General features: G+C 58.7%; 1 protein-coding gene across 1 annotated transcript in view; it reads right to left on the bottom strand.

The window, feature by feature from the left end:
- Nucleotides 1-695: 695 nt before the first annotated feature.
- Nucleotides 696-11,168, bottom strand: part of COL17A1 (collagen type XVII alpha 1 chain) — a 51,065-nt gene continuing 40,592 nt past the window's right edge. The window contains exons 37-57 of the mRNA XM_025880941.2: nt 10,695-10,772; nt 9,738-9,791; nt 9,559-9,600; nt 9,351-9,404; nt 8,649-8,708; nt 8,290-8,316; nt 7,974-8,006; nt 7,833-7,886; nt 7,490-7,540; nt 6,869-6,994; nt 5,969-6,106; nt 5,417-5,482; nt 4,963-5,067; nt 4,574-4,663; nt 4,359-4,469; nt 3,782-3,928; nt 3,237-3,593; nt 2,502-2,639; nt 2,195-2,257; nt 1,948-2,028; nt 696-1,576 (exon numbers count right to left, since the gene is read on the bottom strand). Of these exons, the coding sequence (XP_025736726.1) occupies nt 1,524-1,576; nt 1,948-2,028; nt 2,195-2,257; nt 2,502-2,639; nt 3,237-3,593; nt 3,782-3,928; nt 4,359-4,469; nt 4,574-4,663; nt 4,963-5,067; nt 5,417-5,482; nt 5,969-6,106; nt 6,869-6,994; nt 7,490-7,540; nt 7,833-7,886; nt 7,974-8,006; nt 8,290-8,316; nt 8,649-8,708; nt 9,351-9,404; nt 9,559-9,600; nt 9,738-9,791; nt 10,695-10,772 (1,928 nt within the window). The 3' untranslated portion in view covers nt 696-1,523. The remainder of the gene's footprint in view (nt 1,577-1,947; nt 2,029-2,194; nt 2,258-2,501; nt 2,640-3,236; nt 3,594-3,781; nt 3,929-4,358; nt 4,470-4,573; nt 4,664-4,962; nt 5,068-5,416; nt 5,483-5,968; nt 6,107-6,868; nt 6,995-7,489; nt 7,541-7,832; nt 7,887-7,973; nt 8,007-8,289; nt 8,317-8,648; nt 8,709-9,350; nt 9,405-9,558; nt 9,601-9,737; nt 9,792-10,694; nt 10,773-11,168) is intronic.

The raw sequence follows: 11,168 nt of genomic DNA, 5'->3' as shown, positions 1-11,168 counted from the left end.
GTTGCTGCTAGCAGTTCAGTGCACACTGAATGGTGTGTTTTTTCCCGGGATCATATGTGAGGTACTCGGGAGAGACCCCCTGGAAAGTAAACTATCCAGACTTGTAGAAGGTAGACTGTAGATTCAACTCCCAACTTGAGAGGAGATCCTATTTGGGTTCCAAATGTTTGTCCCTTCTGGGCCAGTAGCTTCTTCCAGCCCACAGTACTCCTTTCCACTTCACGGGCCGGCACCAAGGTGCTGTGCTAATGGGTGGTGTGGGGGGTGGACGTGAGGGTAGGGGTACTTGGGAAAATACTGCGTCCTCATCACAGAGCTTAATGATGTCCGTAGTCTGTCTGTCTGTCTGGTGGTGGTGGTGTAAAGAGTTCATAGGATGTGGCTGACCCCAGCCTTTCCCCCCGCCCTTTATCTTTCCCGTTTTTTGCCCTTTTCCTCTTTTTCATTCTTACTCCTTCTTTGTCTCCGTTTTTCATTCTCTCCTTGTCTGTCTTTTCCCACCTCTGTGTCTCTGTTCCTCTTCGTTTTTCTTTTATCTTTCCTTTTCTTTTTCATTCCCTTGTTTCCTTCTTGTCTTTCCTTCTGTACTATTACCCTCTGCATCCCCCATTTCTCTTTCCTGCTTTGTCTCCCTCCCCGTTCCTCCCTTTTTTTCATTCTTTCTCCCACTTTGGTTAGATGGATCACACTACACATAATATTACGAAAAAACTTTAATTCTAAATTTTGCAACTGAAATGACTTCATCTAACATACATGTTTGAGATACTGAAAAATGCTTAAAAACCGACTGTGCCCAGTCCCCCGTGCCATTTCCCAGCATCAGGCTTTCTCTTTCCCCTCCTTCCCCACCGCCCTTCCCCCCTGCTGTGGTCCGGTTCGGTAGGACACCTCTCTGGAACCTAGCACGCCCCGGGGAAGGAGACCCCAGCTACCGTCAGGCGGACCCACTGAGCAAGTGGGGGCAGGACACGTGGTGAGAAATGATGAGAAACCCTGTCACCAGCTTCAGGGCAAGTGAATTTCTTCAGTTGCAAGAGTTGCTTCTTAGCCCAGTCCTTTCTATGACTAGAGAATGCAGAACCGACAGGGAGGAAGGGGCAGACAGCACATCCTTGCAGTGATGACCAGAACACACCCCAGCCCCGTCTTCCCTCTTCTGGCTCATTTTTAGGCAAAGCTCAAGGACTCCCAAGCCAGCCTCCGCGTAACGGGCTGTGCTGGGTTGCGGCCAGAACCGAGAGCTGAAGCGGCCAAGGGCTCAGCGCGAGCCAGCCGAGCGGCCGGTCCTGCTCCACGGCCACGGCTGCCGTAACGTCGCCCCGTGCGGTGGTTCAGGCTGTGTGGCTTCGACTGGATGATACACCTATAGAGAGGTTGTTCCAGACTAAAACAGGCGTTCTAGTTAACTGTTTGGTTGTGCTGCGTCAGGAGGAAGTGAGCCGCCAGTTTCCGCCCCCTGGAGAGATTTTGACGGGAGCACCATAAGCCACTGCAAGAACAGCCAGGCTGTCCCTCCAAGCTCACGGCTTGACAGCGATGCTTCTCTTTCTCCGCCCCGCGTAGATTTGGTCGCCTGGAAGTTAGCAGAGGAGGAGGAGGAAGTTAAATATCTTGTGGCCTGTGGCCTTCAGCTTGGGCAATTATATTGCAACCGTGACAACTGCAAAACGGGCTTGAAAGATGAACTCTTTTGTAAGACTATCAATTTATTTAAATTGTTTACCCTATTTCATCACCGAGTGGTTCTCTTTTCCTGCACCCATTGGCAGTCTCTTTCCTTTCTCCCTAGCTGGTCGTTTCATTGTTTTGCAAATTATGTCAGTGGCAGCATCTGCCTTAGTAATTGGCATTTCCCTTAATTTTTCAGGCTTGCTCTGGAGCAAACTGCCTACTACCCTGAGCATCAGCCTGCCAGCACTGCAGAAACTGGCAGCCAAGGCTTACCTGTGTCTCCTTTTTCTCCTTTGTGCCCTCGAGGGCCGGGTGGCCCAGGCTGACCTGGTGGTCCTGCGGGGCCCCTTTCACCTGGGAGTACAGAGAGGGCTATGCTCAGTCAAGTGGGAGCTTGGGGCCTGGAGGGGACACACACACCCCCCCCCACCCCCTAGACAGCACTGGCAAGGGGGCGGCTTCCCAGCAAGAGAGCGTGGTTATATAGGATCCCGCTGGCTAGTTCCCTGCCACCACTTACCTCTGGGTCCTGGGGTGCCCACCTCTCCTTTCTGCCCAGGGGGGCCTGGAATGGCTCCGTAAGCTGCAGGGGGAGAAGACTGGCCTCAGACAAGAGGTTACTCTGGAGCTTGGGAGGCAAAGGGATTTGTTCAGAGAAGCACAGGAAGGGAGAGGTAGAGTTGGGACCCAAAACAGAGTTCAGAATTTATCAGCTTTTCAGCCTCTCAAGTGTTAATAACCCAAGGTTTTTCGGGAGACTGGTTTCTCCCATGTGAGACTGTGCAGCAAAGTAAGTGTCGGGAAAGTGACCAGGGAGCTGCCCTTACTTCGGAAAAAGTCCATGAGGTCCTCAGTCACGTTGCTGTAGGCAGAGAAGACCTTGCTGATGCCGGGGGGGCCCCGGGGCCCTGGGCGGCCCGGTGGGCCCTGGACAGTGTAGGCCATCCCTTGCAGCAGGCCCTGACCTGTGAAGCACCAGGGTGTGGGCACAGGCAGCAGAGTGCCCCAGCCCCCTCTTCACAGAACAGAGCCCTTGGATTGCCAAACATCCCACTAGATGAGGTGGCAGCAAGGGAGAAGCCCTGCCGGCTCCTTTTGTCGGCCTGCCCCCGACCCCCACACCGCTGACTGGCCCGTGCCTCTGCTGCCATGGCCTTTCATCAGAGGCTTGCTGACGGCAAAGCCGTGCTGAGATGCTACAGGGAGAGAGGATTTCTTAACCAACAGCCCTCCCTCAGCCCCATGAGAAACCATCATTGTCATAAAGACCTCTCAGACCCACAGCTAGTTAGCTGGGGAAGCAAAGTCCAAAGACCCCCACGTGCCCTTTCCCTGCAACAGAGGCCCTGTCCTGACTGGGGCTCCTGAACTAGGCTGGCTGTGAACTGGGTCTGGGCCTCTTGCCTTCAGTCCCCGCCCATCTGATTCTAGAAGTGCTGTCCTCACAGCCTAGGCATTCTGAAAACGAGGGGGTGAATTCCTGGAGTCTATAATTTGAGCTGCTCACGGACTCCCCACCTCCAACCTCCCCACAGCACCAAGGCCCAAGGGTTAGGACTTACGCTGCAAGCTCTCAGACACCCGAACAGCCAGCTCATTGTAGTCCAGACCTCCGGCGAAGCCAGCCCCAAACGGTCCACCTCCACCACCGTACATGCCGCCTTCTACTGCGCCCCCGTAGCCTCGGCCCAGGCCCATGTCTAGGCCAAAGGCCCCGCCTTCACCGAGGGAGCCTCCACTGGACCCTCCGATGCCTGTGGAAGAGCTGTAGGAGGAGCTCCGACTGGCCGACTCGCTGTGAGAGGACCTGCTGCCCCGGCTGTAGGAGCCGTCCATAGACACGAGGCGGCTGTCCCCGGGTGGCCCCTGGGGCCCTGGAGGGCCCGGGGGGCCCACGATGAAGCTCCGCACATCCGGGCCTGCAGGAAGGAGACCGCGTTAGGTGGGGCAGGGTGCGAACCTCAGGACACTTGCACTGGAGTAGGAGTGCCGGCAAGGAGGAACCTGGGTTCTCCCCGATAGCGGGGCTCATGCATTTGGCCGCCCAGTTTCCTTCAAGCACCAGCTGCCCTCTCGGAGGAGCAAGGTCTGGGAAGGGGGCACCTACTTGTGAGGTAGCTGATCAGTTCACTCCGAAAGCTGTCGCTGTTTTCGGCTGCATAGGTGGCCAGAGCTCCCGAGACCCCGGGAGGCCCTCGAGGGCCTGGGGGACCAGGAGGGCCTGGAGGGCCGGGGATGGAGGACACACCGGCAGCTGAATGGGAGGCCAGAGAAAGGGAAAGGTTAGGGATGGCACCGCTGGGAAAGCGGAGTTCCCAGCCTGCACTAGGGTGCAGCTCCTCTTTGCAAGAAGGGGAGGAGGGAATGCCGGGGGCCCCGCTCCTGGCATCACCCTGGAGCCACTCCTCGGGCCTGCCCTCCCGCTTCCTGTCCGGAGCCTCACTCAGCCCGAATCCCATCCCCTTCCCCCGTTCTCCTGCCACAGGATCACACCCTGCTCGGGACTTCTCTAGGGGCTGCACTTGGGAGCACTGTCTCTCCCAGCCAGTCCCCCTGTCATAGCTGAAAGCACCTCAAAAGCAAGGGTGTTCCTCTCCAGGGCCCAGCCCTGTATGTGCTTCAGGGGGACTGGGGGACTGGTCCAATAGTAACTCTCCATGGCTGCCCTCCTCCCTGTGCCTTACTGTGCAGGTAAGAAGAGAGGTCCTCCACGCTGATGCTGGACCACGCGTTGCCTGGGATCCCTGGGGGCCCAGGGGGACCTGGGGGCCCAATGATGCCTCTGTATTCAGACCCTGAGACACCCAAAGAAGAGCAAGGAGTCAGTGGGGGGCCTGGGTCAAGGGCCTCCTCCTTCCACCCCAAGCCACATGGGCAGATGACCCCTGACCAGCCTTACCCTGAAGCAAGGAGAGGAGCTCCTCATAGGATGTTCCTGGCAAGCCGGGGGGTCCCGGGGGGCCAGGAAGCCCAATGCTGATTCCAGAGCCTGAGGAACAAAACCCCAAGTTGTGACAGATTGACACTGCATACATGTATGCAAGTTGTGTGTGACCTCCATACAGGACAGTGCCCCAGACTCTCCTGGCCTCCTGGGCCAGGCTCAGCCACCTGCTCTGGGGCCGTCGATGTGAATGGCTCTGAACACAGCTCACTCCCTCTGGGCTTGGTGCCACCTGGCAGGGGAGCATCGGGGGCCGGTGCAGGCAAGTTCAGCCCCGACCCGGTCCTCCGGGGCCCTGCCGACCCCCTGCCTGCAGTGGGCAGGCCAGGAGGGCAGACACTCACTGGACATGTAGCTGAGAAGGCGGTTGCTCAGCTCGGCGTAGTCCAAAGACTGGAGGGTCCAATCTCCAATCAGATGCTGGCGCAGATACTGTCTCACGTCGCCCCCTGCAAGGACAGGATGTGCTGGAGCGGGCCCACCCAGGCCCCAGGGGCCCGCAGCACCATAGCTGGCCATAGTTAGGTCTGCCCCCACAGGCTGCGCCCGCCCCTCCGGGGTCTGGGTTCTCGGTCCACAGGGGGAATCAGCAAGCTTCCAGGTACCTGACAAGGCACCTGCCCGGTTACCTGGCCCTGGGGACGGGGAGATCTGCTGCCCCCTTTCCAGTGAGTCCGGACTCACAAGTGGCCGGGGAACGAGAAGGGGCGCCCCCTCCCTGCAGCCCTCACCGGGCTCAAATGGGGGATGAGCTGGGCCTCCAGAGCTCCCACCCTCCAGCCCACCGCGGACACTCACGCTTCAGCACAGCCAGGATGTCCTCAGAAGAGATGGAGGTGGAGGAGCTGATGCTGTACCCCGAGGCTGTGGGGAAGGAAACCTTGTGTGACCTGCTTAGCAAGACCGAAGCCAGAGCCTCCCCACCGCCGCACCACCACGACCCGGCTGGCCATTCCTTTGCCCAAATGAATGAACGGGGGTGTGAGGAGCTATTGTGAAGGCGTGAAAAAAATCAAAGGTGGTTTTGTGTTTGTTTTGTTTGGCAAGAAATGCAGTTTGTTTTCCAGAGTATGCTTTAGCCTAACTCCTTCCAGATCCCACCCACCTCGCTCCCTTTTCACACCCTTAGGACACATCTGTCAATGGCAAGAAGGCTCGGCCAGTGTGGCTCTGCAGTGTGGCCTCTGTTCTTAATCTGAGCAACCCCTTCTAGAAGGCAGATCCCAGCGGCTGGAGAGCCATCAATCCAGAACTGAACTCCACATCCAGAAGGGCAAAGTAAGTGAGGATGCTCTGGAACAAAGTGACGGTGGGAGGAAGGCGTCATTACAGGGGTGGGGCGAGGCTTACTCTGTAAGTAGCTCCCGACGCGGCTTGCCAGCTCTGAGTAGTCGAAAGTCTCCCCCGCGATGGTGGTGACAGGCCCTGGGGGACCAGGTGGTCCAGGGGGACCCTGAACTCCAGAGAGATAGGACCGAATGCTGTCGCCTGCCAACAAAGAAAGCAAAGTCAAGCCTGTCCCCGAGACGGCATGTCCTCCCCACAGAGATGCCTTGAAGCACTTGATGAGATGCCTTCTCCACCACCTCCATGGCCCAAGACAGGGCCAGCAGGGAGCCTAGACTCCTGGTTACAGACAGAAACCGAGGCCAAGGCCTGTGCCGGGCCAGGGGCTACTTGAAGACCGAGGACCAACGAGGCTCTAGTCAGCCACCCATTTGACAAAGCTCTGTGCCCACATTCTTGTAAATCACACCCTCACATGTACGGGAAGTACAGGGAGGAGGTCGGGGGTGCACACGTGTGTGACAGTGTGCGTGTGTGTGGCTGTGTGCGCACGTGGACAAGCGTGTGGGTGTGTGGGTGAGGACCAACCTGTGTGGGGAGCTGTGAGAAGGTGGCTGTGAGGAGCGTGCATGGACACGCATCCTGGCTCCAAGTGTGGATTTCTGATCTAGGCCTGGCCTACAGACCGCTGTCCCCTGCACACACGCACTCACGCACACGCAAGCACGCCCCTCTGGCCCTGCCCGCCGCCTCCAGCTCCCACCCACTTCCAGAGCCTCCCCTGCTGGTACAGGCAACGGGATCTGTCGCGTTTATTTACATGAGGAGGAGGAGACTGGAGACTTCCTGAAATAGCTGAGCTTCAGAAAGCACTGGAGATGCCCCAGCCAGAGCAGATGCGCCGCACGCGTGCACACACACACACACACACACACACTCACTCACTCAGACCCCAGCACTCACTCTGCATGTACTCAGAGATGTACTGCTGGATCTCCCGGCCAGAGCTGCTGATGGAGCCTGGAGGCCCTGGGGGGCCTGGGGGGCCTGGGGGGCCTGGCATGAACATGGTGCTTGACGACGATCCCCCTGCAGGAAGGAAAGCCTTCTGAGTCTACTAGGAAAAGAAGGGCCCCGACACTGCTTCCACAGCCCGAGGAAGGGGGGGGGGCCTTTCTTAGTGGGAGAAAGAAGATGGTGACAGAGAGGAGGGTCCCTCCCAGAGGAGAGGAAGGGAGTGCCTGTAGCAGCCACTGTCTGCAAGGGGCTCAGAGCTGAGCTTGCCCAGGCCAGACCCTCCCTCCTCAACCTGCTCACCCCCCCAGAGGCTCTCTCACCTCCCCGTGCCCCTGGCCCCCAGGTCTGTTCTGTTCTCCAACATTTTGCATTGTGAGCCACCTTTGCTGTGCAGGGTCCTTCCCTCCCACCCCCACCAACTTAGGACCACCGTGAAGGCAGCCCCGAGGCCTAGCACACGGAGAAGCGACCTGATCAACACGGGACTGTGGGTGGGTGGACTGATGAGTGAATCAGTGTCCTTGCTTGAATTGGGGGAGAAGGACTTTGGTCACCTTTGGTTCTTACCTTGAGAGAGACCACCAGGAATGCCAGGAGCCCCTGGGACCCCAGGATCACCTGGAATCCAAAACGAGAAGCCCTGTTTGCATCATCTCCTCCAGGAACCCTTCCCTGGTCAGACCCAGCCATGTTTATCCGCAGGTGACTCAACAGCTGTCCCCAGTCCCTCCGTTTCTGCAGTGCTACCACGAGCTCCCTTCCGGCAGAGGCTGTCCTCACGCCCTCCCCGCTCCCCCTCCAGCCCCTCCTTCCTCCCCAGCCTTAGCACAGGCACTCCCTGCCTTCTAGTCAGACTCTGGGAGCCATTCCTGCTCTCAGGCCTGTCTTCTTGGCTGCTCCCCTCACTGACCTTTGTCCCCCTTGGGTCCCTGGGGGCCAGGTGGTCCCTGCAGGTTGAGTCCACCTGGAAGCCAACCACACACACAGCCGTCAGCCAGGGCTGCGGGGCTCTGGCCAGAGCCAGCAGTGGGGGCGGGGGCTTAGCACTTACCCGAGGCTGAGAACCCTGGGAGGCCTTGCTCGCCTGAGGGACACACCCGAGAGGGGTCAGTCAGCGGCGCACCCCTCCTCCTCTTCCTCCCCAGGCCCAGCCCTCACCCCACCTTCCCTCCCAAGGCCCCCCAACCTCGAGCTGCCACACGCACGTGCACACATGCGGTCCCAACCATTCAGACACCCACACTGATCCACCCGCGCTCGTTTGGACAAAATGCATTTACAGGAAGCTCAAGGCTCTAGGAAGGTCAGCTTTTGCCACCCCACCCCACCCCCACCCCACATTTTGTTTGACGCCAGCTCTACTGTACCTTGGTGTCCTCGGGGGCCTGGGGGGCCTGAGGGAAGGAGACAGTTGTGAGATGCGTACCTACTAGGTGCCGTGGCTTCAAGGGGCCCCTGGGGAAGGGATGGGCTCCTGTGCTGGAGCAGACCCAGGGCGCGGGGTTCCTCATGCCTCCCCTCCTAGTAGGCCAGTGCAGAGGCGGGGATTCCTTGTGGAGCTTCTAGCCCCTGTGCCCCCCGCCCCCTCCCCCACAGACTGCCGAGCCCCAATGGGCTAGGGCAGAAGGACACACAGATGCCGCAGGTCATCCAGCCTCGTCCAGCCTCCCAGCCCCCTCGAGCAAACAGGGACGCACAGCCTTCTGTGCCCTAAAACGTTACTCACCTTGGTCTCCCTTGGGGCCAGGGGGGCCAGGGGGGCCTGGGGGACCAGAGAAGAAGGTCTCTGCGGAGAAAAAAGTTTTGAGTGCGGACATGGTATTTGTGAGGGAGCAGCACCATCTGTGAGAGGCTGGCCCACGGCAGATGCTCTATCCACACTCGTCAGATGGGAGGATAAGTGGATGGATCGATAGTTGGAAGGTTGGGCAGAAATATAAATGAGAGAAAAAACTAACAAATGGATGGACAAATAGATGGGTGGGTGGATTTTCCACAAGGGACAAGTTCGGGGCTAACGTTTGCTCTGAAGTTATTTCCGTATGTTTCTGTGTCATATGGTCAACATTTATCTTCTTTCATGTGGGTGTGTCCCACCTACTTATCAGACCTGGGCTTCCCAAGGATGGAAACCAGGTCCCCAGTCACAAACCAGTCAGTCCAGAAGCTCCCCAAGCGCAGAACCGGCTCCCTCCCTCCGACTAGGTTAGTAGGGGCTATCAGGGTGCTTGGGCTGGGATGGTCTCCTGTTCTACCTGCAGAACTCCCGTTCTACGTTCTACGGAGTTTATGCACACACACTGTGGTGGAGGGTCCCAAGGAGGAAGCATGGTGAGCAGGTCAGGAAGACCACATGCCTGTGACCACAGCACGTCCTGGAGCTAGGGCTGAGATGGAAAACAGGTGGGACTTGACTGTATAACATTACCTGAGTTGGTCAGGAAAGATCCTGGTGGGCCTGGTGGGCCTGGCAGGCCTTCTCCTAGATAAAAGAACCACCAAGACTTTGTAAAGCCAAGCTATGGGCCAAGACCCCTCGGCCCGGGAGAAGTGGCAGGGAAGCGCTTTCCTGAGAGCCGGGCCTGGGCTCTGGGTGCCTTAGTCTTGTGTCTCTCACCGGGGAGCTCGGCTCTCACCTGCTGGGCCTCGGGGTCCTGGCGGGCCTGGAACGGAAGGTCCTACAGAAGAGAGCAAGCAAGAGGCCATGCTGAACCAGCAGAGAACCCGACCTCCCCGAGATCAGGATCTCGGCTTCCTCACTAAGTGCCCTGTCTCCCACAATTCCCCACCTTCCAGTGATTCCTGAGATGCTCACCTGGAGGCCCAGGTGGTCCAGGTGGGCCTGGGGGACCTCGTAAATCAAGACCTTCTGTGGAGGGAAAAAACGCAGAAATGAGCAGAAACTCTCGTGAGGCTGTTCTCTGCCAGCATCATCCCTCATTAGGATCATCAGTGCCGGGGCCCGGGGCTACACTCCCACCCCAGAGGCCAGCTGTGGGTCATGGCCCAAGGCCCTCTGGGACCCCCTCTGCTAGGGGTGCTCCTCGCTCACAAGCAAGGCAGGGCAGGGCTGCAGGCAAACTCCCCGACAGCTAAGGACGTGGCTTTGCTGTCAGCCTGAGTTCAAACTCCTGCTCTGCTCCTTCCAGCTGGCAACTCTGGGCAAGTTCTTGATCTCTTTTGGCCTCTGTTGGCTCCTCTCTAAACCAGAGGCATAAGACCTATGTCACAGGAGCACTGTGTAGACCCAGGGAGGTCCCACGACACATGTCTAGCACACGGTGACTGTTGGACCAGGCTTGGCTGTGGTCTTTGCCATTCAGGTGTCTACGCGGGAGGCCCAGCAGCATGTCTGCGTGGGCTCTTTAAAGGACCCTAGGAACAGAAGAACCCAGAACTCACCTTCCCAGGCCGGGCCTATGGCCAAGAACCCACGGACCCCTGGTCCCTGCTCCGAGTGGGGGATGCAGGACTCCTGCCAGCCATTCTCCTGGCGCCCAGCTCACTTCAGAGGCCCCACCTGACCCCAGCCCCCCTAGAATCCCAAGAACCTCTGACAGCTGCCCCATCCCAGTGACTCACCCCCTAGAGCAACAAAAGCCCTGCTGTTGCTTCGAGGCTAGCATCGCCTTTCAGAGCAACTTGTCATCCCTGCTCACATCGGGACCCAGGATGACGCACTGGGACAGCTGCCGTGGGGCCCCAGTGCATTGCCGTCCGCCCCGCTCCCGCCCCGGCGTCACCTCTCCCCAGAGAACACGGGGGCACTCACGGGTGGAGAGGACCTCGGAGATGGAGCTGTGGCTACCCACGAACGACTCGCCAGCAAGTCCTCGCTCCCCGCGTGGACCTGTGAGAAGGACACAGGGTCAGGTGGGCACCATGTGCAGCGACCCCGACCTGCTTTCTGTCCAGAGGGCCTGGAGGCCCGCAGGGGTGTGGGCCGGGGCCGGAGAGCTGGCTGTGAACATTCCTGTTTGCAGCCCCAACAGCCCAGGAGCAACTGGACCAACTTTTCCTAAGCCCGTTTTTTGGTGTTTGGCTAAATCGCGGGACAGTGGCACAATGATCAGGGTCTGTTCACAAGAGGCATGACACCTATGAAACAGTCAAGCTTGACCCTGGCCAGGGGGCCACAGAGCCTCGACCCCCTGTCTGGAGGACCCCTATGTTCTCAGAAACATGGGAAGGAGGAGAGCTGTTTCCCCTTGCAGCTGAGGCCTTGCGAGGCCCTTGGTGAAGCACC

The sequence above is a fragment of the Callorhinus ursinus genome, unplaced genomic scaffold (genome assembly GCF_003265705.2).
Source record: "Callorhinus ursinus isolate GAN/ISIS: 27379988/994484 unplaced genomic scaffold, GSC_fseal_2.0 scaffold20, whole genome shotgun sequence".
In the NCBI taxonomy this organism is placed as follows: Eukaryota; Metazoa; Chordata; class Mammalia; order Carnivora; family Otariidae; genus Callorhinus; species Callorhinus ursinus.
This window is presented reverse-complemented; position numbering and strand designations above follow the sequence as displayed.